Raw genomic sequence first — 27,984 nt, forward strand, 5'->3', positions numbered from 1 at the left:
TCTGCGGCACGGTGTTCCTCCTGCACGTGCGGATACGATTAGAGACGGTGCACTTGTGCTGCTCCGGCAAACCTATATGTGGGATTCAGCGACCGGCTATTTAAGGGAGAGGTCCGGCGACCGACTGTTCGAGGAATATCAGATGAGGAGGAGACGAACCATGCGAACGCGCTGTCCCAACTCTACTTCCGCGACATGACACTATGTGTCTAGTGATAATGATCTGTGATCCATCTTCATATCATATTCTTGAATATTCTGGGTGCGTAATTTTTTTTTAATTCACATGTGATGGAGGTCCAGCTGGGAACGGTCACCAGCCGCGTGAGCCAGCTCGAGCTCGTGGAGGCGAGCGGCAGCAAGGAGCCTCGCCTCTTCCGCGAATGCAGGCCTCCTCTGCTGGCCGCGCCCCCCACCAGGCGCTCCGTGCCTCCGCCGAAGAGCAGGGCGCAGACTACTCCGACCAGGCACAGCACGAGGCAGGCAGCGAACACGTCCACCGTCCCGGTCGCGCAGCGTGCCTCCCTTCGCCTTGTGAAGGAGCTAGGTCTACTAGGACCGAGGGAGAAGATGACAGAAGACGTAGCAAAGGCCCTTATTCGGCGCTTCGACGAGCCTCTCTCAAACAGTGACATTGCGGTCATTGCCAAGCTCACTCGCCTTGACGGGGAGGCCCTGACGGTCATGGCTCGCATGGTCGGCCCCGACGGAGTGGCCGAGAAGGTCGTAGTCTAGTCATGTTAGGAGCCATCCTCGTTCTACTTCGGTGGCGACCGGCGGGTAGCCGGTTAGAGCTAGGTTTCATTTCTCTATGTAAGGTTAGCGAGGCTGTATCCTATCGTCGTCGTAGCTTGGGGCCTATTGGTGGGCGACGGCGATCCCCTGTTATGTTGGAGGTGTTTGTTTTGGGCCCAAGGCCAAATAGATGTAGTCACCGGAGCTTTGTTAGTTTCTCCCATGAGTGATAAGCTACTACCGATTATGTGCTGGAATGTATGGGGACTTAACCAACCAGCAAAGAGGGCATCAGTGTGTGAGATGGCAAAATCATTGCGAGCTGCAATTCTATGCCTCCACGAGACGAAGATAGACGCATGGACTCCACAGCTCATGCAGGAGATAGGAGGAACTCAACTCACCGAGTGCATCACCCTCCCGGCAATCGGCACGAGCGGGGGGCAGCAATCCTATGGAATAGAGAGCTTGCTACAATAGTTTCGCATGCGGTAGGAATTTTTGCTATCACTGCCAAGGTCACCTTGCTAGGCCAGAGCCAATCTTTCTGGCTATCCTCGGTCTACGGACCAGCGGACGACGCCAGGAAGGAGGCTTTCCTCTACGAGCTATCCTTTTCCACGCCACCGCCAGCGGAGCCGTGGCTTATAAACGACGATTTCAACCTTTTTTTATGAGGCTAGGGATAAGAACAACCTAAACCTCAATCGGAGGCTCATGGGCAAATTCAGGCAGGCCATCGACGCCGCCGGTTTGAAGGAAATTAGATGTATAAACCGCCGCTACACGTGGAGCAACGAGCGACAAAACCCGACGCTAGTAAGCATCGACAAGTTCTTCTGCAACCTACCATGGGAATGCCGATTCGCCTCGGCGTCACTACATGCGGCATCCACGACCACCTCCGACCACTGTCCGCTAGTCCTCACTGATACAACAGCAACTCCACGCCCAGCCATGTTCAAATTCTAAAGTTTCTGGCCTAGGTTCCCGCGGTTCCACGGCACGGTTGAAGGGGCTTGGAATAGACTAGTGCAGTCTACCTGTGCCTTCCGTCGTCTCATCACAAAGATGACGCGCACTACATGGGACCTGAAGATTTGGAGCAAAGCCTTTTTCAGTGATGCAAAACTACAATTCCACATGGCGGCCGAATTAGTCCTTAGGTTCGATGTAGCGCAAGAGAACAGGCGTCTTTCAGACGCACAGTTTGACCTTAGAAAGCTACTAAAGCTACGTATGCTCGGCCTCGCCGCGGTCGAGCGTGCGCGACGGCGACAGGCATCTAGACTCACATGGCTGCGGCTGGGCGATGCGGGAACAAAAAATTTCCACATCAATATGAGAGCAAGGAGGCGCAAGAATTTCATCCACACCCTAAAGGCTGGCGACGACATAGCTACGACACACCAGCACAAAGACGAAGTCATCTATAGGCACTTCAACGAAGGGTTAGGGAAGAAAGCTACCCGCACCATCACAATAGACTGGGCTTCATTAGATCTACCATCAGTTCAGGGGAGAGGTTTAGACAACCCCTTCACAGAAGAGGAAGTGTGGGACGCGGTCAAAGCATCACCTTCGGAGAAGGCGCTGGGACCAGATGGTTTCACGGGGACTTTCTTTAAAGCGTGTTGGCCCCAAATTAAGGAAGACGTTATGCAGGCTTTTCATAGTTTCTACCGCCTGACTAGCGGAGACTTCTCCAAGCTTAACTCCGCCATGATAGTTCTTCTGCCAAAAAAGGAAGGAGCCTCCGAGGTGCAGGACTACAGGCCGATAAGTCTAATTCACTCGATCTCCAAGCTTATAGCTAAGGTCCTCTCGAGAAGGCTAGCTACGGTCATCAACAGCATAATCTCGCCAGCACAATCAGCTTTCTTGTGTGCCAAGTCAACGCAAGACAGTTTCCTCTACGTACAAAATGCCGTTAGATCTCTCCATCGAAAGAAGACCCCCGCGCTACTGCTAAAGCTAGACATCGCAAAAGCCTTCGACAACGTCTCCTGGAAATACCTATTAGAACTACTGCAGCACCTAGGGTTTCCATCAAGATGACGGGACTGGATAGCGCTCCTCCTTAGCACTGCGTCGTCTGCAGTCATGTTAAATGGCTCCGCGGGCAGACCTATATGGCACAAAAGGGGCCTGCGACAGGGAGACCCGCTGTCCCCCCTCTTATTCATCCTAGCCATCGACACCATGCACAGGCTCCTGTGTAGAGCCACCGAGATTAACATGCTCCAGCCACTGCTGGGCAGAGATATCTCGCTACGGCTCAGCCTCTATGCGGATGATGCCGTCATTTTCGCAAACCCCATACGGGAAGAAATCGACTTGCTTATGGGCATCCTACAAGACTTCGGAAATGCCACGGGTCTTCATATCAACCCTGCCAAGTCTACTGTCTCGGCAATACGCTGTGAAGACCTAGACCTAGACGCCGTGCTTGCAACTTTCGGAGGGGAGAGGGTCGGTTTCCCAGTGAAGTACCTAGGACTACTAGTCATCCTTGATAGGATCCGATTGGTACACATTCAATTCATCCTAGATAGGATTAGGGCTAAACTAGCAGGATGGAAAGGGAAGCTACTGAACATCGCAGGGAGACAGGTACTGGTTCGCAGCGTACTCACCGCGCTGCCAACTTTCGCCCTATCTGTCCTGCGAGCGCCCAAGAAATTTCTCGACGAGATAGACAAGGTTAGGCGCCGCTTCCTATGGGCACACGAAGAAGAAATCAGCGGAGGAAAATGCAAAGTTAGCTGGCCAATAGTATGCTCTCCAACGGAGAGCGGTGGGCTAGGAGTGCTAGATATGAATCGCTTCTCCAGAGCGCTTCGGCTAAGATGGCTATGGTTGTCCTGGACAAGTCCACAAAGGCCATGGAACGGCATGCAGCTGCCATGCGACGACGATGACAGAGCTCTTTTCAGCGCCTCCACGACAGTTACCCTGGGAGATGGGGCCACGGCCTCCTTCTGGAACTGCCCCTGGACAGGTTCGGGGGCGCTAAAGACGGCATACCCGACGCTCTTCAAGCACTCACGTAGAAAAAATAGGTATGTAAAAGAGGCGCTACAAGGCAACACATGGATAGCCGACCTTGCGCACGGAGACACCACGCACCTTTGGGCGGATGTCCTTCGCCTACACAGGTGGATTCAGGACACAGACGTCCAGCTCATAGAGCACACAAGTGACAAAATCAAATGGAAACATGAGGCCTCGGGGCTTTACACTGCTAACTCAGTGTATAAAGCTCAATTCCTAGAAAGCACAGGATCAGAAATTAGCAAGTTTATATGGGAAACTTGGGCACCGCAAAGACTCAAGATATTCATATGGCTGCTCGAAAAAAATAGGCTATGGTGCAACGACAGATTGCAAAGGAGGGGATGGCAAAACGGTTACTTCTGTCAGCTATGCCTCAGAAATCTAGAATCAGCAGCTCATCTTTTCTCGGAATGCAAGGTGGCAACAACAGTATGGATGGAGGCGGCGTCTCGCACCGGATGTGCCTCACTAAGCCCAACAATTTGGACACACAAAAAATCGACCAGAGAGATCATTTCCAAGATGATAAGCAAGGCAAGACCGGAGTACAAAAGAGGCACCAGAACAATGACCGTGTTGATCCTGTCAGAAATTTGGAAGGAAAGAAATGAGTGCACTTTCAAAAACAAAACAGCAAGAGCAGCAAATATATCCACCTCCATCACAACAACGCTTGAGTTTTGGAGGCAAGCAGGAGCAGTTTTTCTTGAACACCCGTTTGGTGAACTAACGTGAGGAATCCGGCGCCTGTAGCATGATACCTTTTTCACTTCTTTTTTGGAAAGCTTTTCCTGTTATGTCTTTTGATCTTTTGATCAGCCCCACCCCTTATTTGTATTCCAGCCCTGCTATCTGCTATTCCAATATATGTCAGCCATCAGCTGGATCTTTCAAAAAAAAAAAACTTCCTTCCCGTCCGTTGTTCCGAGGTGGGCCGTTTGGGAGCGTGATGTCTGGCCGCGTCGAACCCTCAATGCGCATGCACCCTATTGGCATCACTGACCTGGTGAACCCACTTGGTCCCCTCCCTGGTCGCCATCAAAATCGTGAGAGCTACTCCCACTCATCTTCCTACCAAACGGAGAATTTTCCTTTTGTAAGAAATAATATTAAGCACAAATACATATATTACTGTAGTAGAGAAATATATGTGAACCGATAATCCATTTATGAACTCAGACTCATCTGCGCCCATGCTGAAGAAATAAAACAAAACAAATACTAGAAAAAATTAACAATTCTAAAAAATTTACATGATACATAATTTGATGCCTGAGGTCTCCGTCAATTTTTAAATCATTTGAACATCTGAGCAGCTCTCTGTAAAAAAAAAAATCCGGGGTCTGTCAAAATGTTTACTGTTCATACACTGTTCTAACTTGATTTTTTTACTAAGAACTGCTGATATGTCTAAATGATCTTAAAATTGAAATAGACCTCACACAAGAACATTTCTACCATGAAAAGAAAATTTGGATTTTTTTCTTAATATAGTTTGATTTTTCTTCTGATCGAGTGCGGATGAGGCTAGGCACCGAAATGTTGCACTCTAAACCTATGTGAATTCCTTTTGCGGCTGGAAATATATGTGAACTCGATAAGACTCAACCGTTAAGCTACAGTGGACAGTACTTCCTCCGTCACGGTTTAGAAGGCACGCTTGAAAAATCTCTGGGACCAATGTAGTCATCGATTGGTTGTGAGATGTAGCAGGTGTAAATGCTAATGCGTCTAATCAACTGAGAAAGTACTAGTACTAATGTGTGAGCAGCAAATTAGGAGGGTGCATACATGAGTAGTACTAATACTAATTAATAGGAGTAATTGTTTCCACGCCTTAAACTTTGTCTATTTTGAAAATGCACGCAAGTTTAACTGTGTGACAGATGGAGTAGTAGCGAGGACGCAAGCATATTTTGTCACTTGCCCCTGCCGCCCAAGTGGATGTACGCTTTTCAACTTCGCCCGTCCAATGAGGTTATATTCTAGTTCTATATTATTGCAAACTCAACTGCTCAAAGTAATCGACCAATGTATATCGGGAAATCGCATGGAATAATCACTCGTTGTCAGAACTCAGAAGTATTTATATGTACTCGAAATAAAGGAAGCCTTGCCACTTGTAACTAGCAATTCTTGATACATATGCATGCACTCGATTCAACCCCACGTCATCTTCTTGCTAGCTTCCTTGGAAAATAAAGAACTATGGACTCCCTACAAAATTTTGCCACGGACCCTTTCTATATGCTCATCCTATAAATATCCATCAAGTTCAAGCACTCTTCATCGATCTGGAGCCACCTACTAGTCATGGCATCTTCCAAGAGTAGTCTTGCAATGTTCGCACTAGCCATAGTCATGGCCGTGGTGGCCGGCGTCTCGGCGCAGAACACCCCGCAGGATTTCGTCAACCTGCACAACCGCGCCCGTGCTGTGGACGGCGTCGGCCCGGTGGCGTGGGACAACAACGTGGCCAGGTTCGCACAGAACTACGCGGCGGAGCGCGCCGGCGACTGTCGGCTGCAGCACTCCGGGGGGCCGTTCGGCGAGAACATCTTCTGGGGGTCCGGGCGGTCATGGACGGCCGCCGACGCCGTGAAGCTGTGGGTGGACGAGAAGCAGAACTACCATCTTGACAGCAACACCTGCGACGCCGGCAAGGTGTGCGGGCACTACACGCAGGTGGTGTGGCGCAAGTCGATCCGCATCGGCTGCGCGCGGGTGGTCTGCGCTGGGAACCGGGGCGTCTTCATCACCTGCAACTACGATCCCCCGGGCAACTTCAACGGCGAGCGCCCGTTCGCGTTCCTCACCCTTGACGCCGAAGCCAAGTAGTACTGTACGTGCGTGTGAACGTTGATCATATACATGCATACGTACGTGCGTGTGTTTATGTGTGTGCGGTTTGAATATTGATACGTCTACAAACGTTACATACGTACGTAAATAAGCACACATTCCCGCCTTCATGTATCGATGCGGATGTGTAGAGCGTGTAAATGTAATCCTATATATATGCGTCCATGCAAATGTCTTTCCTTTTGTTTTCTTGTTTAAATCTTGGGCCTAGCCAAATAAATAACATAATAATATTGGGAACCCCTGGGAAAAAATGATACTTACGAAACGATACTTACACAAAACCAAATTTGAAGTTGTGTTCAATGATAAGAACCTGTAATTCTCCAAATAGGTTTTAGCCATGCTTTATAAATAAAACAAACTCCACAATCGTACAATCAATTCAAGTGCAGAAAATAGAATAGCTTAATGGGGCAACATCACAAACTCGTCCAAAAAATATATAAAATAAATGGGAAAAAGACCACGAAATGGTCGAAGTCTCTATGGGGTCTGTACCGAGGCAAGTCGGCGATAGGCATATCATGCATTGCATCCATCATAAGGTCCGGCAGATCGCGGTCACGCTGTCTCGAAAGCGAGTGCTGAGCGCTTGCAAAAAATGCAATGAATTTGAAATTTGAGTTAAAGGCCCTCCTAAGAAAGACATGTTCAATCACCATTTTATTGTATGTTATCCATGAAGACCATGCCAATGTTGCAAACACCAGACAGAAAAAATACCTCATACCTCACGAACAAAACTCCAAAGAATTCTAGCCGCCGTCCAAAAGAAGATTATGTCGGTTCTCATTTCCACATCACCACAAAGAGGACACAACTGTTCTCAGGGTCATGCCTCTTGATCACCTCCTCCCAGCAATTGACGAACACAATTTTTGATCTTCAAGGGTAAGAGGGTGCTTTTCAGAGCAGGTTGGTTCAAGCTATGGTTAGACGCCATCATAGGGCAAGATATGTCCAGTTGAGAGAGAAGAAACCTGAAGAAGCAAAATGCCATGATTCGGTGTCCGGATAGTCAGCGAGCACAGGGACGGCCACCCGCAAACTAACCCACTCTACAGTTTCCACCTGGCCAAATGACCGGCGGAACAGGATGTTCCAATGCCCATTGTGAGGCATGGAGACCGGTGGAATAGGATGCGACTTCACATATTACTTTTGTTTTTAATATTTATTTCAAATATTATTCCAATAACTTCTTTTCATTTTGCTCCATGCCGCATATTAAATCCATCGGTGTGGTCAACCAAGATTTGACCAACAAGATATTTTTTAAAAAAAGGTTTATTAAAAGCCATTCGATTGATCAGAAAGGAAAACCAAACCTGCGCATTAGTCCGATCAGATTCTAGATGATCTGCCAAAAGCTCATCGCCTCGTCCTATTCCATTCTTTTTTCTTTGAATGAAGCCTTAGCAAGTTCCATTGCAGCCAGTTGAGAATGTCGGACCTCATGTCTTTGTCGCCTTTGGCTTATTTTTTTTCTTGCTCTGATTGAAATTTGATGTTGTTCCAACATCAAATGAAGGGCAAGTTGGATCCCCCAACTCATAGTGCATTTGAACCAGATCTTGATTATTATTAATCATGTGTCCAATATGATAAACTCCTACATGATCATAGTTTTCAAGTATTGATCATGTCCGAAATTAACTCGCGGTCTATGTAAAACATTAAACATGACATATGCAAAGTTGATCAAATTTTTTCATAAAGGAAATATATAAATATCATGAAGATATCAATTACACTCGGTCTCTATACCAACAAGATGACCCAAGACATCAATGATACACACATTCAAAAAAGAGAAAGAAAAAGAGCACAAGAAAAAAGACCCACCATGATGATCAATCACTAGCATCATCAACACTCTAACCACCAGCGAAGACAACACCAAGATTAAAAAAGAGATTCTCCAAAAGCAACGTCTTCAAAAAGAAAACAATGCACAAGCTTTGGCGTTGCCTCATCGAAGATCTTGGGTTCTCACCCTGGAGAAAGTCCGAGTTCACCAAAAAAGAATGTCCTTCAACAAGGTCATTGCCAGGTACAACCAATAAAGGCCAAACCTTGGGTTTTCACCCTGAGAGTCAAGACTCAGTACTCAAGGAGCACCACCATAAATGCAGTCATCCAATGATGCCGTCCCTTTTTGTCGAGGCCACCATTGCAAGAAACCAAACACGTGGCACACAATCTTGGCATTCAGTCATCCCCGTGCGCGGCCCCCTGCTCGGATTGTGGCGGCTCGCGACAGTGCCTTTCGGCCAGTGACGGTGTGGCCCGACAACGACGATGTCGTGTACCACAGTGGATCTCGATGCGGCAACATGGTCATTGGTCGTAGGGTGACGCGGTGACGCTGGTGACTTGCAGCGCCCGCCCGGCCCAAATTTAGGCCCGTTTGGCCCCATCTAGGTTGGGGCGGGCCGGTTGCTTGGTGCTCGGTAGAGTCGCTCCCTGGTGGTGGGGCGAGGCAGCGAAGGTCTACTGACGGTGACCACCTAGTTGATCGGAGAAGATGTGGCTACCATGTCTCTATTGGATCGACGCCAAGCCAGATGCCGCAGCGGAGCAAACAGGGCCAGCACACATGGACAATGACCGGCCGTAGTCGTGGCCGCTAAAGCATCAACGTTCTGCAGCCCCACGCCAGCATCTAGCCCATGTGGCATGTGGCGTGTAGCCTACATGGATTGAGAGCCGCCCTAGATCAAGCCGCCCCGCTGGAACGAGTACCGGCCCGCAGCCGCCAACACCGTGCAGCTTTGACGGTGGCATCCTCCGGCGACGGCGAGGGGAGGAGAGGAGTGAGGTGCCGGTGGTTCTTTTCACTGTGGGATCGCCGCCCTATTCACCAACGACGACCCGGGGGCAGCTCCACTATAAAGTTTATCGGAAAGGAGCAACAATATCATATATAGTCTTGTTGTGTCATTTCGTCGAACAGGCCGTGGGTAGCTTGGGCGCCACCAGTGTGCATGTTTGTCCGTGCCGGAACGAGCTACGGCCAGTGACAGACGTCCACCAGCGGCATCTATGTGGAGGGAAAGTTCTTCGGAATGCCTCAACCGGATGTCGGATCCTCCTCTATATATCCCAACCCAGTCGAACGGCAGGATCCTTGTCGATGGCTGGCTAGATGGCATGCGGGGTCTTGAGCGCGGCGCAGCCAAGGTGAGGGGGTGGTCACCGATGTACACATTCTCTTTCTGCAACGTCGTCGATTCCCTCTCATGCTACCTCCATCGCCGCTCCTCCGGGCAATGTTCTCCTGTTTGCAATACATCGTCAAGGATGGGACGCCGATGGACAAGGTGACCGCTACCCCGGTCGAGGCGATCGGGAACGAGCTAGACGGCATGTAGGGCGTTGGATCGGTACCAGCGATGAGTATGGGGAGCAAGGCGGCGGATGGCGAGGGCTCAAGGGTGGAAAATGATGGAGGGAGGCGGGAGGAAGGGAAATAGTTTGATGGATTTGGTACAATTTATGATGGGTAGGCCTGTCGGGTCCGATGTGGCGAACGCGCCTGGTCGAGCCTCGGGCCTCTCCATATCCACCCTACATTTGAATTGGATATGAGTTGTGCCGATCAGTCTGGACGTTTAAGGTCCATTTGAGATGCACGTCTGAGTTGGGATTATTGACGGAGCCATCCGTCCGAACATTTGAGGGGGATTTTGGGGTGTGCAACTATAGATGCTACCTCAAAAAGAAAAAGATGCTCTAATCACTTCAATTCAAATGAACGACGAAAATAATAGGCTGGTGTGATTGATAGTTTGGCATGGGTGTCTATTACCTTAGTTCCAAACTGTTTGTATTAGATTTATCTAAAGATGATTTTTTTTTTGTTTTTTGAAAAGGAGGCTAAACCTCTAGAGACGGATATATTTAGATACGTTGGAATACTTCTTGATGCGGCAGACATTAGATCCATACGAAGATTGGAGTTCATCTAGGCGGCGTAGTGTTCCCTCTCACCTCTGTTTTTCGTCACAGGGAGGAACGGTGACACGACACGCTATGGCTACATAATGCAGAGCCTGGTCTGTATTTTGCAGGGGTTATATTCATTGCATGTTCATGTTGTTTCCCTTGGTGTATTTCGTACTCCGTCCTAGAAGTGATAATTGTTGTCTTAGATTTGCTTAATTATTTTAGATAAATCTAAGACAAGGGTTTTGGAAAGGGGGAGTATATTAAATGCTCTTTGAATTTTCCACGGCTCATTTAAAAGCTTATCTATAGATGATGGGGATCTTCTGACTGCAACAAGCTGTTCACTGAAAGTTCGTTTTTTGTGTGAGATGAGCTGCATGAGGAAGGAAGAAACTCGATTACGCTGTCACGCACATGATCCTCCACCAGGCAGCAGCCTTCGTTGTCTTGACTCCAAACAGAAGCTGATTTAGCCGCCGGGACAACATGTCAGAATTTGAATAACTTGTGTATTGACCCGGCTTCTCTATCATAGCTGTCAAATGACTATTATAGAAGCATGATGATCCGATCGGTTGCCATTAGGTAGATGTCCTTATCCTACTTCTATGATATACTACTAGACACCTCCAGTGACGTTACAGTTGTTGTGACTTTCTATATATTTTTTAATATTTTATACTTTCTTCGTCCGAAAATACTCGTCATAGAAATGGATGTATCTAAAGGCATTTTAGTTTTAGGTACATCTTTTTCTATAAATTTGTGCGATAACTAATTTCAGACGGAGGGAGTACTCATTTTAGAAACATTAGCCTATTTTCTCTCTTTGACATGCTTTTATGTGTATTAGGGTGCGATAATTCCTTGGAAAAGTATATTTATAGGTTGGAATACATTCACAGGAAATTTCCTTTTGCCTAAAGAAAATTTACGCTTTGTTTTTTTCCTTAGGTTTTCACTAAAGAGTTTTCGTGTTTGGTTTGAGGCACTCGCATGCTTATCACGCTGGAACGCGTGCAGAGCAGTATCTCTCGCGGGTCTTTCGGGATCCTGTCGGTTTAGCCATTTAGCTTTTTGGTTGATCCTTCTGGATTCGGCAGTCATTAATACTCTACGGAGTTTTTACAAGCCCTTATCAGTGTTTTCTCCTTCGAGACAGTGACTTACTTCACAGGTTGTGATCGGCGGCATCCCCTAGCCTGCATTGATGACTTCCGGCCATGCCGCAGTTTCTATAAACTCTTGGGTTTTATAAAAGTTTGCTTCAACGAGCCGGATGTCTAGAGGCGGCATCGAGCTATGCGCATAGTGCATCGTGAGTGAATGCAGGAGGAAGTAGACTTCTGCACTACGCGAGAAGAACCGGCAAAAACTCCCAACATCGAAAACATCATAGATGATGCATATGTACTCAGTTTTCGATGAACTTAAACTTGTCATGAAGATGACCATAAGCTCGACAACTCACAAAGAGAAACACCAAACAAGAACCAAGAAATATGATGCAAGGATGCAAATGGGTTGAGCTCTCAACGAACCATACGATCAAGCTACTCACTTGAGAGTCCCCTTGACAGTACGACAGTCTATCCTATAAAACAGTCTCCCAACTACCACCGTGACACCGGTAAAATAGAAAACTTATCAAGGGAAAACATATACATTGCACATATGTCACAATCCTAGAATATTGTTTGTAGCTAGTCGCATGAGTGAGCATTCTTGCATGCATTTTAATTTCCTTTGAATTTGTAATGGGGAAGTGATCAAGCCTCAGAAACAAATTTTGACAAAAGGCAATATAAAACTGCCTTAAAATGATCCAAGATAATGTTCCAAATTTTGTGTGAAAACATTGGCATGTTATAAAAATGTCAACCAAAATCTTTGATCACAGAAACATTTGATTTTGGACTTTTGTTTCAATCAAACAATTATTTTGAGTGGAATTATATTTTCTATAGATATAAAATTTAGTGTCATATACTCTGAAAATATTTGTGTGGCATTGGACAATTAAGTTATGTCACATAAAGATGTCATTGGGATTTTATAAAATGATTTGATTTTATTTTTAATTCAAAACAAATGCCAGAAAACAAATAAAAACAGAAAAGAAAAAAAAAAGAAAAAAAATAGAAAACCCTTACCTGACGCCGGCCCAGCCCACGAGGGGTGAAGAGGTCATCTTCAACCTCTCCCGGTAGGCAGAGGCGAGATGAGCACGGCGTCGAGCGCGCCACCTCCTGTTTCGCGCTGGAGGCCGCTCCGTCGTCCTTATCCAGCGCCTTGGGGAAGGCCTGGTTGCCTCTTCCCTTTCCCTTCGCCTCTGGTTCTCTCCCTCCCCCTCTCTTTCCCTCTGGCTCGCTCTCTCTCTTCCTCGCCCGAGAGCGTCGAGGTGCGTCGCCGCAGCCACAGCCAGCTACTAGGCCCTCCTCCATGTCCCAGAGCCCCGACATGCTCCTCCCCATCTCCTAGAAGAGATAATCGAGGCCGGAGGCCTCCTGTCGTCGCTATCGCCGTCATCTTCTCCACCTCCGGCCGCCGGTTGCTGATGACGATTCACAGTGCACAGAGCCTCCCCGACCCTGCCGTCAATGCCATCAGCTTCGCCGTGAGCCCCTCTTCCATTTCCCCTTTGCCCCGTCATTGTCCCCCTCTCCTAGCGTCGTTTGCCACCAAGCCGAGTTGCAGCCGCCGTCGTAGCTCGTCGCCGGTGCCTCTCCGGCAACCCCTCAGCCCCAAGACCCCTCTCACTCGATGCGGCTGAGCATGGGCTCCCTCCCAGTGCCCTCAGTGCACCGAATGGCCGCCGGACTCCACCGTGTCCTGTGGTCGCCGCCGGCAGATCCCCGGCGTGCCGACGTGGCCAGCCATTAACCCTCTTATAACCCCCCTAGTCACTGATAGAGGGCCCCACATGGGGTCAAAGCCTAGTTATCCTCTGGTTTGACCGGGGATTAGCCTTGTGTCACTGACTGGTGGGCCCTGGCTGTCAGGTTTGACCCTGGACAGCTCAGTTCACCTGCTGACCTCACCCTCACGTCATGCTGACGCAATTAATATATTCTAGAATTAAATCAATTCAAAGAAAATTTCATAAAATGCTAAAAACTTCTAAAAATCATAGAAAATAATCTGTAAGTCCAATGAAAATAATTTATATATGAAAAATGATCAGAAAAAATCAAGGAATTTGATTAGGGCATTTTCATGCATGTTTGAGAAAGTTAACATCACCAAGTAGGCAAAATGATGATTAGGGTAAATTTAATAAATAGTTTAGAGTTGGAATTTGGTATATACTTAAATTCCACTTCAATTAATAAGGCCAAACATTGAGCTAGGAAACTCAGTACCTCAATATGCCATCCTCATGCATGATAAAACAAGTTATGCCTGAGCATCAGGTTGAATCAATTAAAAGGTTATCTGAAAAATACCTTGTTTGAAGTGATATTTGAATTTTGATTCAAACCAGCTTCAACTTAAGAAATGGTAGCTACATTAGCCATGCCACATTTCATTTTCATGTCATGATCATGCATCATAGTGTTGCATTTCCGTGAAGTAAATATTGTTCTTTCTTGTTTGCCGGTGTTGTTCCCTCTCGGTAGACGATGGTTCCCACGATGTGATCGTTGACGTTGATGAAGACTCATTGCTATCTTCAGACGTGTCAGGCAAGCAAACCCCCTTGAGCATATTGATATAAACCCACTCTCTCGCTCCTGCTCTCTTTTATTGCATTAGGACAAACACGATTCAACTGTTACATGTTCTCGGTAGTTGAACCCATTCCTCTGCATGACCTGTTTTTGCCACAGTAAATAGTTGAAACCACTCAACATGAGTAGCAACTGCTTGAGCCTTGTTGTGCTTACTCATCCATGCTTGCTTACTGTGCCTGCTATGCTTAGAGTCGAGTCGGGTCTGATCCATCTTGACAATGAATCGGAATGGTGGTGTTCATGTTCCACAGTGTGAGAGTAAAGGTGTGAACCTGATTTGGTAAAGCTACCGATGAGAGGCTGTGTAGGAGTACATGGCGGGTTGTCTGATTGGGGCCGTCCTTAAGAACTGAGTCTCGTGTATGTTATCCAAGACTAGCTACTACCGCACATTGGGATCCTTAATTGACTCTCTCGACTTATTAATCACCTAGATCTCTGTCCAGGAGTTGCAACTAGTTTCTGGTGTTTGTAGGACATGCTAGTAGTCAACCAAGTGGCACCCCGTATAGGTGGGCGTGGGACAGACTAGGCATCGTGGCCCGGTGTACCAAGCGTAGTACCATCCGTCGAGGTGGGCTTGGCAACCCTGTACACATCGTTTGTGACCGTAGAGGAAACTTCGGCTGGACTTCCTTGCGGGTTCAGTCTTAGATATGCGATAAACCTGGACTAGAGTCTTGTGTGGTCAGTTAGGTCGTGGCCGACACCCACGCCAGTGCTTCCGCTTGAAGGTTGCCGAGATGCATGACGTGCATATGGTGATAACTAGTGGGAGCGTGTGTGACGAAGTACACCCCTGCAGGGTAATCTAATCTATTTGAATAGCCGCGTCCGCGGATATGGACTACTTGGAAACTTATATGGTCATAGACAACTGGAATGGATACTCTAAAATATGCAAGATAAGTGTGAGTGCTATGGATGGCCTTCTCGTAGAGAGACGAGAGTGGATCCATAGTGGTGTATTGAATTGATGAATGTGTCGACTCGTGTGCGCTATCCCACCTCAAAGAAATTACTTGTAGTCGTAGTACAGGTTAGACAAGAGTCAAAGCTGGCTTGCTGCAATTAAACTCCACAACCCCTTCATTGATACTGATGCATACATAGATAGTTCTAATGTAAGTCTTTCTGAGTACCTTTGTACTCACGGTTGCTTTATTTATGTTTTTGCAGAGAAGATTTTAGGCTCATTAAAGGTTTCTACACGATGTGTTCGATATTGACCGGAATAGCTTGGGAATCCCAGACAGAGATCTGGTTCCTTTGGTAGGGTCGTTGTAGCTTTTCAGGCTCTTCCAGCCACTTTTAGTAGATCTCTGTACCCAGACATGTTATGCTTCCGCTTGATGTTTGTATGACTTGAGTGACGGGTCACGAGACCCCTGTTTGTAATATCATACTATGTTGACTCTTATGAGTCTTTAATAAAAGCTTGAGTCATAGAGTTATGTTGTGATGCCATGTTGTATCTACGCATATCGTGCATATTGCGTGAATGTTATGAAATGCATTATATGTGCGGGATTCGACACCTAGTTGTGTGCCTTTAGTAGTACTCTTTACGGGGAAATGCCTCTTTGTGCTTCCACCGAGCTTTGGTAGCTTGCTACTGCTCCGGACACATTGATTGACCGACATGTATCCTTCTTTGTTGATGTGTCTGTTCCTTCGGGAAATGCCACGTGGTGTAATGGAGTCCTTGTAGCTTGCTACGACTCGTCTACACACGCTGATGACCGACACCTGCTTTGCTGGGTTATGTATGCATGTCCCTGTACGGATGTTCCACTTGGGTTTATAACTAGTCAAGTCGACATGGGTTCTTTGTCATTTGAATGCTAGCGACATACATATATGTGAGCCAAAAGACGCAAACAGTCCTGGCCAAGGTAAGGTGGCAGTCGTGGAGTTTACCGTGCGTGAGGCCGCAAAGTGATGTGATGTGTTACAGGCTGGGTTCTTATGACTTAGGATCGGGGTCCCGACAACATAGTTGTAACGCCCAAGATGCGACCCTATCCTTATTTTGGCACGAGGGCCTCAACAGGGATAGAAGCGCATCTCATCGTTTCGCAACAATGGATATCGTTACAAGTACATGTACTAAAGAGAAGAGTATATGGAATTGGCTTACACTCAGCACAAGCTACATCAGAGTCACATCAGTACAATACATAAATATAACAAAGAAGAGCAGGATCTGACTACGGACGAAAACAAATGAGAAAAGAACGACGTCCATCCTTGCTATCCCAGACTGCCTGCCTGGAACCCATCCTAGATCGATGAAGAAGAAGAAGAAGAAGAAACTCCAAATGAACAATCATCGCGCTCACGTCAAAGTAATCTTTACCTGCACATGCAACTGGTGTTGTAGTAATCTGTGAGCCACAATGCACTCAGCAATCTCATTTCCAAATGTATCAAGACTAGCAAAGCTTAATGGGTGAGGCATGGTTAAGTGGTGAGGCTGCAGCAAGCAACTAAGCATTTATTTGAGGTGGCTAACTTACGAGTACAAGAATAAAGAGGGGGTGATCTACGCACAGCGGACGTGAACTACTGATGATCAAATGAATGATCCTCAACACCTACTTACATCAAACATAACCCCAACGTGTCCTTGATCGGAGAAGGAGCTCACAAAAGAGACAGTCACGGTTACGCACTCAGTTGGCAAGTTTTAATTAAGCTTACTTCAAGTTATCTAGAACTGGATGTTAAACAAAGTTTCCACGTTGCCACATAACCGCGGGCACGGCTTTCCGAAAAATTTAACCCTGCAGGGGTGCTCCAACTAGTCCATCACAAACTACCACACGCTGCCACGGAATGACCTCGATAAGGGAAACCCGTGATCTCCACGGATTCCTATTGGAAAACCTCAACCTCGAGTTAGCTCAAAGCATCCTCGGAATCCCTCGCACGAGATGCTCGATAAAGATAAAGCAAGTCCAGCAAGGCCGCCCGGCGTGTCGACGACCCCGATAGGAGCCGCGTATCTCGTTCTCAGGACATGACGGATAAGCGAAGCGTACGGTAGCCTGATAGACATCACCCGAGTTGCCCCGAGTTGGCCCCGCACGGTGCTGTGTTTCGGACCAGCACCATCAGCACTGGCCCTCCCTGTATTATGTTGAATTACTCCTCAGGTAGCGCTAACTCCCTGTGTTTTTCAGTATTAATAGAATTATTATGTTGGGCAAATATAGTACCAATGTTGGGCCTTGCTAGACGAGCTTTATCCTAAAACGAGAATCTAGGGGGTCCCCATAACAACCCCAAGCATGTTAGGAGCGCTCATTTATGGAACATAACACCGGTAGCCGAAACTAAGGGGGCAAAGGTGGAACAAAACACCAGGCTAGAAAGGTCGAGCCTTCCACCTTTTACCAAGTATACAGATGCATTAAATTAATTAGCAATAAATATGGTGATATAACAAGGAACCCATGTTATCACATGGAAGCAACTGCACCTGCAACTAGCAACGCTAACACATGGTTAAGCAAGCGGTAACATAGTCAATCAGTGGTTTGCTAGGTTGTGTACAGGTTCAAGGTATTTCATGGCATTGTTGGGAGGCTGATATTTAACAGGTGGTAGGCAACGAGACATAGCAATAGAAACGAAAACAACTAGCATGGCAATGATAGTAAAGATATCTAGGGAAATGGTCATCTTGCCTGAGATCCCGCTTGGAAGAAGAACGACTCCGTGAAGCAGACGAACCAATGTAGTCGAATGGATCCTCACTTTCCGACACGCTTGCGGAACTCTATCGAGACGAAGGAAACCGGAAACAAGAATCAACACATGATATTCACCACGCGATGCACAACACAAATGATGCATGAGCGGTTTCATCTACGCATGGTATGACATGGCAATTCACACAATCAAACACTACACATTAGGTGAAGTTCAATTTGCAACGAGTTGCATATCGACGAAACTTCATCTTTAGTTATTTAGTTCTATCCTGATTAGGTACACGCAATATTAATGTGGTTAAATATGGCAAGAGGTGAAGCATAATTAATCTACCTATCTAGGTATTTTAAATGAGCTCGGAAAAGACATATAGCATCTCCGAGATGACCCCACACGTTAAATTAGAATTCTGTCCAAATCTGAACTAACACATTTTAATATTTGTTAAACAGCAAAATAAAGTGGTTCACGCGAATCCACGCGTCGTTCCAATCAATTTACACATAGAACATCTCCAACGGAGCTACGGTTCAAAAGATACGAACACCGCAAGATATGATGGCATGAATGCAATATGTATGCAATGGCAGTTAGAAGCATCCCAAAACAAGAAGGCAGCAACATAATATGAAACTATACGAGATTCTAAGCAAGTTTCATATAGGACACGATCAAAACGGAGCAACGGTTCAACAAATACAAGCTACGCAAGAGATAGCTACAATCTGCTCAAAACAGCAACATGACATTTTCTACACCCCAAAACAACAAGCTACATAAATCTAAAATGCTCAAACAAGGCATGAGACAGTAGTTCTCAAGATGCACAACAACACCCTATTAAATACAACTAGCATGGAAGCATGGGTCACTAGAAAAAGAACTCACAAAATGACATCTCACACACAGTTTCAGACTTAGAGAAAATAACAGTTTTTGATAGTGCAGTTTTCGATCTGAAGGCATATTGACAGCAGCAAAACTATATGCTACAGGGCACCGAATGGCATGAAAATTTACAGCACGCTAGAGAATCTTAAAGACTACAAATATCTCCATTGAACCAACCTCAAAGGAGTTGTAGATCACTAGCAAATCTCATGGCAAGATAGAAACAAAATATAACATATTTCAGACTTAGAAATATTTCAGCATCTCCAAATCAGCACTATTTTCTAGCATGTTGACAACACGCAAACAACACCTAAACATGGATTTCTATTGCAACCATAATTACCATAGGCTAGCCTACACATCCAAGGGCATATCTCATGTTCACAACTCATGCATATCATGCACGGAATAAATCACATAAGACAGACAAGAGGGCAACATGGCAAAATATCATGCACACAAACTTGCTCGGAAGGCAAAACTAAATGCACAGTTAAATTCTATGGATTTTTCTATCCCAAAACATATATAATATGTGGGGTTCAAAAAATAAACTACCGCCACACGTATATGCGAGAATATGTTATAAACACGACATGGCAAACTAGCGACGGAACCTACATGCAAAAATGCAAACAACTACTCTAAAATACATGACAAAGGTCCCGAACAACATGAACATTTTATCTATGGGATTTGAACAATCCGGACACGCGCAAAAATATCTACGGAATATCTAACATATTAGGATAGCACATAAATCTAGGCATACGGCGGTTCAATGCACTTCAAACATGCATGAAAGTCGCAAAATAATGTTCTACGCGAAAAACTACACAAGTTTCATATATTACTCGCTCCAAACCGATGCACGGTTTAACATCTACGGACGTTTGAAATTATAGCATTTTTTAAAAAGGTTTTTTTATTTTTGTACCCCTAGTTCATTAGCTCTACTCATTCATTCCCACGCTCTTAACTTTTGCTCACTTTTCCCCACTCCTTTGCCCGAAACCCTCAGATCTGGTCACAGCGGACGTTGTCGTCAGGTCAATGCTTTGACCATTAACTCTAACGAGTGGGCCACGCTGGACTGTGTCGCCCCTTGGACCTGACAATTGGGGCCACGTCGGACGATGCCGCTATTCGCTCGTTGGGCCATGGTTAGATTGTTGGGCCTTGCGCGCGCCGTAACGACATGAGCCTGCTATACATGCACGTAGCTAGCATGTCTTCATCCGTTGATGCTTGCCGCCACGATGCGCTGACCTCCCCTCTTTCTGCACACGAGCCGCCACGTACGTTGACCCGCCTCTTTCTGTATGCTAGCCGCCATGAACGCAGGGACGGTCGCTGTTGGGCCCTGCGCACGCTGTAACGACATGAGCCTGCTATGCATGCATGTATCTAGTCTGTCTCCATGCGCTGATGCCCGCCGCCACGATGCGCTGACCTCCCCTCTTTCTGCATATGAGCCGCCACATACGCTGACTGACCTCTTTCTACGTGCTAGCCGCCACGGACGCAGCGACGGTCGCTGCTGCTGGTTCATCTCATGTCACACGCTTGTCTCCCCGATCCACTTGCATCTATTCAACGTGGCAATTAAAGTGGCGAGCCGCCATGATTTATGCACGCTAGTCGCCACGATAAGCCTGCTATGCATGCGCGACATGAACCGCCTGCCTGCCTGCCAGCATGGGTCGATGCGCCCCGCCACGGATGCAGCCTTCCTGTCAGCCGCCAAGGGACGCAGCGTATGTCGCCTCCTCGATCGATTCATAGTTCACACCGTCTCAGCCTTTGACCACCGCAGCATCAATTCAGCATGGCAATTAAACTCTAGGTCATGACGATCGACCTGTGTCGCCATGATACCGAAGCCTACTATGCATGCCATGTGATCGAGCTAGGCTGCCTGCATGCGCACCGTCACGGATGCAGCGACAGTCGCTGCCACTGGTTCCTCTCTTCTCGCACGCGTCTCCACCTTCCAAGTGCCACAGACCAAGGCTAGGGTGCAGTGCTACGTTTAGGGTTAGGGTTTAGGGCTTTGAAGCATCAACAAAAAACATGTAATTTTTTTTTGAAGTATCAGCATTTTGAAGCATGAACAAACATAGCTGAGAGAGCATAATAATGAAAGCATATATGCTGAAGCATCAACAAACATAGCTCACAGAGCATAATAACGAAAGCATACAATATAGGGAAGCCTACGATATATATCCTACGTACTGCCTAGTGCACTATGCGCCTTCGTAGTCGGAGATGACTTGATCCGCCTGCGCCGGATCCTGGACATGGATTTCTATTGCAACCAAAATTACCAGAGGCTAGCCTACACATCCAAGGGCATATCTCATGTTCACAACTCATGCATATCACGCATGGAATAAATCACACAAAATAGACAAGAGGGCAACATGGCAAAATATCATGCACACAAACTTGCCAGGAAGGCAAAACTAAATGCACAGTTAAATTCTATGGATTATTCTACCCCGAAAACATATATAATATGTGGGGTTCAAAAAATAAACTAGCACCACACGTATATGCGAGAATATGTCCTAAACACGACATGACAAACTAGCGACGGAACCTACATGCAAAAATGCAAACAACTACTCTAAAATACATGGCAAAGGGTCCCGAACGACATGAACATTTTATCTATGGGATTTGAACAACCCGGACCCGCTCAAAAATATCTACGGAATATCTAACATATTAGGACAACACGTAAATCTAGGCATGCGGTGGTTCAAACCACTTCAAACATGCATGAAAGTTTCAAAATAATGTTCTACACAAAAAACTACACAAGTTTCATATATTACTCGTTGCGAACCGATGCACGGTTTAATATCTACGAACCTTTGAAATTATAGCATTTTTTAAAAAACATGCACTTCCTCCAACTAATTAAAAAACGACAATGGGCCAATTCTAGCACATGGCCTGAAACAGATCTGGGGCACCATATCAAACAAGCGCCCAAGGCGAGGGATATCGGGACTCGGACGCTCACCCATGGGCCAAGGCCTGGTCGCGGGAAGGCAGGCCGGCCTGGGCGCAGCTAGGCCACGCGCGCTGGAGGCGAGGTCAACGGGGCGACGGGATCGAGCCTCCTGCTCGATTTGGCAAGCAGAGGCGGCGGCGCTCCACGAGACTAGCGACGCGAGGCCATGGGAGGGCGAGGCGGCGCAGATCTCGCCGGGGATGGGGATGACGAGGTCGGGCACGACGGGGCCGAGGGGTTCCTGGCGAGGAGGAGGCCCGGCCGGTGCTCAAGCTCCATGGCTCGGCTCGGTGAGATCACGGCGAGGGACGGCTGCGGGAGGAGAGATCGGGGCGCAGGCTGGCGTTGCTCGCTCCGATGAGGAGGTAGGGAGGCGCAGCTCGGGTAGACGGCGACGGATCCGGGCCAGGCGGGCCTCAAATGGGATCGGACGGGCCCACGGCAACTGGGAGGAGGAGGCTGGAGGCTGGAGGGGTTGGGGCACGGATTTCGAGGGGATTAGGGTTTGCTGTCCAAAAATGGCATGGGAGGCCTATTTATAACAATGGGGGGGCTATGTTCAACAGTTTTTCGCCCCCGGTTTCAACCACGTGATCAAAATTGGACGGTCTCGAACACGGGGATGGGCTAAGTGGTTGTGTAGAGTGGCTAGCCGGAGATGAGAGGGAAAACGAGCACCCGGCAACGAGTTTTTTAAACTGACAAAACCGTCCGACGAATAACCGAAGAGGGTGCCGCTACGGTCGACCGTTCGGGTGCCAGACGGACTCTGATTGCAACGAAAATTGGCAGGCGGCCTACCTATATTAAAATAAGACCAGACGCCAAGTTTCAACCCAATCAGAGAATATTTTATACACACTTTTAAAAATAAGGTTTTGATGATGCCGCGGGCGCGTGCGTATGTGGTCGGGCTCAAAACGGGCAACGACGAGAACGGAGAGAACCGGCAACTAATAACGGATGCAAGTTTTGAAAACTGGTGGCAACGGAATGCCGATGCAATGCAGATGATGCGCATGATGCGATGATGATGCGGCAAATATAAATAATCACACGCCAGCAACGGAATAAAAGGGAAATCTTCTGGAGCGTCGGTCTCGGGCTATCACAATAGTCCACTTGAGCTAGATGATGACGATCTTGACTTCCTCATGATGGACCATCTTTCGTGATTGCGTTGGCTCGATGAATACTAGTCGATTGCTCCCCCATACTCACTATGGGTGAGCCACTCTTCAACACATCTGCACAAGTCCATTGCCACCACAATGAATGGCAAGCCTCAAGCATGATATCTTCGTGATGCTCCACTTGAACATGCACACCGCAATCTTGATGACGATCACCATTTGATGTCATCCTCCATGGGATGTATGAGATCTTCCTCTTGACGCAAGCCCATGAAAACACACACAACCCCACATAGAACTCTCACGAAGACCATGGGTTAGTACACAAAGTGTAATGAACAATTCTTACCATACCATGGGATCACTTGATCCCTCTCGCACTACTAGGGAAAACCTTATACGCAGAAACTAATCAGTAGTGCTGGTCAAAACAACGCGCTATTGCTACTTACCCGTAGCGAGGGTAAAGTAAAAGCGTTGCAGCTAGTACAATACGAGTAGTGCGTCCGGAGGAAAAGGCGCTACTACTAAAAATCCCACATTATTGCCGGTAGGCTAGGCATAGTAGTAGCGAGCTTAAACTAAACGCGTTACCGCTAGTACAATACCACTAGTGCGTCCGGAGGGAACAACGCTACTACTAAAATTCCCACACTATTGCTGATAGGCTAGGCATAGTAGTAGCGAGCTTAAACTAAATACTATACCGCTATGTGTGTTGTAGTAGCGCGTTCCAATGGGAGAGCGCTACTGCTTATAAAAAGAAAATAAATATAAAAGTAAATGAAAATGAAAGAAATAGAAAAGGAAGAAAGGAAAAAAAGAAAAGAAAAGAAAAGAAAAATAAATAGGAGTAGCGCGTTTTGTGTGCATCGCTATAGCTACTTCCTATAGCAGTAGCGTGGTTTTGTAAACCACGCTATAGCTAACTTAGCTATAGCGCGTTTCCAAAACATGCGCCACTGCTAAGTTTGACATTACCCATCGCGATTTCCCTCCTTTCTCCCATGCTTCTTCCCCCAAATCCCCTGCAGTCGTCGTCGCCGCCGTCTCCCCTGCAGTCGCCTCGCCCCAGCCCAGCCCCGACCCCGACGTCGCGCGCCCCCTCCCTCGTTGTGCGCCCCTCCCTCCCTCGCGCCCCGATCAACGCCCCAGCAGCCTCGCTGTCATCCCTGCTCGCCGATGCGAATGCCCCTGCCTCGCCGACGCCCCTCCTCCTACACCGTCGATGCCACCTCCTCCACCCGCCGCCGTCGAGCTCACCATCGTAAGCCTCTCTCCCCTCCCCTTTCTGTATATTAGGAGAGGGAGAGGGAGAGAGATGGATAGGTAAGGAGAGGGAGAGGAAGAGAGATGGAGAGGGAGGGAGAGGGAGAGAGATGGGGAAGAAGGAGGAGAAGAAGGAGAAGAAGGATAAGAAAGAGAAGAAGAAGGAGAAGAAGAAGGAGAAGAAGAAGAAGAAGAAGAAGAAGAAGAAGAAGAAGAAGAAGAAGAAGAAGAAGAAGAAGAAGAAGAAGAAGTAGAAGGAGAAGGAGAAGGATAAGGAGAAGAAGAAGAAGAAGAAGAAGAAGAAGAAGAAGTAGAAGGAGAAGGAGAAGGATAAGGAGAAATAGGAGAAGGAGAAGGGGGAGGAGGAGGAGGAAAAGAATAAGAAGGAGGAGGAGGGGGGTAAGAAGGAGATTAAGAAGGAGGAGGAGAAGAAGAAGAAGGAGGAGGAGGAGAAGAAGGAGAAGAATGAGGAGGAGGAGAAGGAGGAGAAGAAGAATGCACTTAATTTTATTAGTAGTTAACTAAAAAATTTATGCACTTATTTTTTGAATTAGCTTCTGAAATTTGGACTATTAATGTGCCCAAGTGGATTATAATGTGCCCAAGTGGCCTTTTGTTGTTTGCTGGGAATGATTCCGAGTGGCTTATGCTTTGTCGGAATGTTGATTCATTTCCGTCCCGACAAATTTAAGGCGCTCGATTTGTCCACTTTTCAGCAAAGGTCATGCCGAAATTTTTCGTGAATTTCGGCATGACTTGTGCTAGAAACAAGGACATATCGAGTGCCTAGGATTTGCCACAACGGGAATGAACCAACATTTCGGCAAAACATAGGCCTTTTTATGTCATTATTCTTTTTTTAGGTCTAGAATTAATTGACTAGACTTAATTGTAGGAGACATGGCTAACAACGATGAAGTAGAGGGTTTTGGTAATTTCAACGTCTACGACACGGCAGACAACTATTTGAACTATCTGGAGGAGCAACGGTTGTTATAGTACCCCCATGTCACATCAGAGACTGAGACCGGCACCGACATTGAGACCGGCGCCGAGACCGGCGTCAAGACCGGCGCCGCGACCGACACCGGCGCCGAGATCAAAACCGATGCTGGAGAACCAAAACTGAAGAGGATACTACGCCCAAACCAGCTCGGCACTACTAGAATTATGGTCTCGGCTGTGGACAACGTCATTTTCGAGCCAACAGAGCCTGAGGAAGCGCGCAAGTGCTACGACAATCAGATTGGCTGCATGCTATGGGAAACCGCCAGCATCAACAATGAAAAATTAAAGAAGATACCAAATATGGAGCACTCCCTCTTAGACAAGTTGCACCAAAGATTCTTGTTCCCGGACCGGGATGAAAGCAAATATATTCGACCGTGGCAAGACCCGGCAATGAAGAAGATAAACAGACGCGCCATGGGCAAGTTTAGGAGCGCGTTGTCCACATGGAAAGTAAGGGTGAAACAACAGATCGCCAAAAAGGAACCCTACTCCAAGATTGTAAAGGATAGTCCGTCAATTATGGAAGAGCAGTTCGAAATATTCAAAAAGACTTGCGTTGCCGAAGCTGCCAAAGAAAAGTTAGAGTACATGAAAGGGCTTCAAGAGAGGAACATGGGGTGCCACCACCTCGGAAGCCGGAGTTACGCGGGGAAGAGGCCCATATGGGCCAAGGAGGACGCGAAACGCGAAAGTCTTGGGATCCCAGACCCCTAGGCGGAGTTCATCGTCCCGCATGAGTGTGATGTCCTCAGGGCCCGGTACCATTGGGACCTAGTCAACAAGGTTTTTGAAACGGACGCGATCACGAAGGAGTTCGTGATACTGCTGTTAATTATTAATTTACCATCTAATATTAGCTTATGATCAATTCGAGTGCACGTTTCGTGACATTTGTAAACGATACACGTTCCTTTTGTAGAAAGAGCAGCATAGGATTGCGGCCGAAAGCGACTCACCGTCTGAGGTGTTGGCGAGGCCCAAGTGGGACACCCCATTCAACCGGGCCTTAAACATATTGAAAGGACTCCCGGTGGACACCCGGCCGTCGTATGGACGAGTGTACGGCGTCGGAGACGGTGCCACGTGGAAGCATTACTACCATGAGGATGCCGAGGAGAGAAAGCAAAGACGAAAGTTAAATGAAAAAAACATTGACAAGTTGGTTGAGATTGCGGTCGAGAAGAAATCAGCTGAGACAGTCCAACCAGCCGTAGTTGCCGCAAGATCGGAAGTTTTATCTTTGTTAGCTACCTGGCTACCGCGTGTCATCAATTGGACCAAGCAAAATCCAGAAAAAGAGGCAGCGTACTTTCCCCTTGACATTCTCGGGCCTGCTCCTGCATCTGCTCCTGCACCTGCTTTGTCTTTGGTTGAGCTCGACACCCTCACGGTAACTACCTGTCACACCGGCCCTCTTCAATATTTGTATAATCTGTCGTTTTCCGTTGCCTTTCGGATGTCTCACGTCGCAAACATGTATTTGCATGCCGACGAAACCCCATGCACCATATTGTACACCATCAGCGGCCACACGGTGGACGTGGGAAAGGCGACGATAGTGAAGTCGAAGGAACAATCGTTCCACAGTCGGCCGATCCCCCTGGCATTTTCAAGGTTTCCATGGCCAGTGTATTACCGGGCCATGAGAATTTGGCTCATCCGGTACCACTAGGGGGAGATGACTATGAGACCCCACGGCGGCTTGGCAATTGCAAGACTTGGGTACTGATATGGCCGAAGAGTCTGCTTCGTCTGGAGGCGGTCGGGAGCACACTCACGACCAAGCAGCCTCAACAAGGTATGAACACCAACACCCCACCTACCTAATTAGTGTCGCATGTCGTGTCGGGTGATAGCGGACGGCATGAGGAAGAGGCTCCATAAGTGGCTGATGATGTCGTTGTCGTCGAAGAAGAAATGCATGATGCCATGGACGAGGATAATGACTGTCGTGGCTTTGTCACGGCAGATGTCCTCATGAAAGGACTTAGTGGTGAAGCCATCGCAACTATGTGGTGACTCAAAGGAGTTGATCGGGAACGGGAGACGAGTTTACCCAGGTTCGGCCCCTCAGATTGAGGTAAAAGCCTACGTCCTGGTATGTGTGTATTGTTGTGGAAATCGATTACAAGGGTGCGGATTCGTCTGACCTAGCTCTCGATTGATGTTAACTTAATCGTACCAGCCCTAGAGACTCGCCTTTATATACAGGTTGAGGCTCTAGGTTTTACAAGAGTCCGGGTCCCGCTATGATTCGTTACCCGGTACGTCTCTAACTCGCCTTGCCCCTTAAGCAAGGAAACTCCTAGCGACCGTTCTCCTGCATGGGCTGTGAGTCGCCCTCTTCTCGTCTTGGGCCACAGCCGGCTCTTGTTGTAAACGCCTTGTGCATTATGCTTCCTAAATCAGGGCCCGTGTTGAGTATGAGATGTTGAGCCGACATCATCTTGACCCGGACCCCTAGGGTCAGTCTCATGGCAGGATAATATCCCAACATTAGGCCCCAGATTGACTTGAACTTGTTCGCGTCAATAAACCTCTCACATTCTTGGCGGGTCAAACACAATCCCAACTTGTCTTCAATGGAGAC

At 47.4% G+C, this 27,984-nt stretch overlaps 1 protein-coding gene across 1 annotated transcript; it reads left to right on the forward strand.

Moving 5' to 3' along the window:
* The first annotated feature begins 6,018 nt into the window (after window positions 1-6,018).
* Window positions 6,019-6,837, forward strand: LOC123412951 (pathogenesis-related protein PRB1-2-like). The gene has a single exon (XM_045105907.1). It carries the CDS (start codon window positions 6,106-6,108, stop codon window positions 6,628-6,630), a length of 525 nt encoding a protein of 174 aa, XP_044961842.1. The 5' UTR covers window positions 6,019-6,105; the 3' UTR covers window positions 6,631-6,837.
* The last annotated feature ends 21,147 nt before the right edge of the window (window positions 6,838-27,984 follow it).

The sequence above is a fragment of the Hordeum vulgare genome, chromosome 7H (assembly GCF_904849725.1).
Source record: "Hordeum vulgare subsp. vulgare chromosome 7H, MorexV3_pseudomolecules_assembly, whole genome shotgun sequence".
In the NCBI taxonomy this organism is placed as follows: Eukaryota; Viridiplantae; Streptophyta; class Magnoliopsida; order Poales; family Poaceae; genus Hordeum; species Hordeum vulgare.

Bases quoted from the DNA above. Each gene is read 5' to 3' on its own strand.
- LOC123412951 (XM_045105907.1), top strand. From the start codon at position 6,106: ATGGCATCTTCCAAGAGTAGTCTTGCAATGTTCGCACTAGCCATAGTC.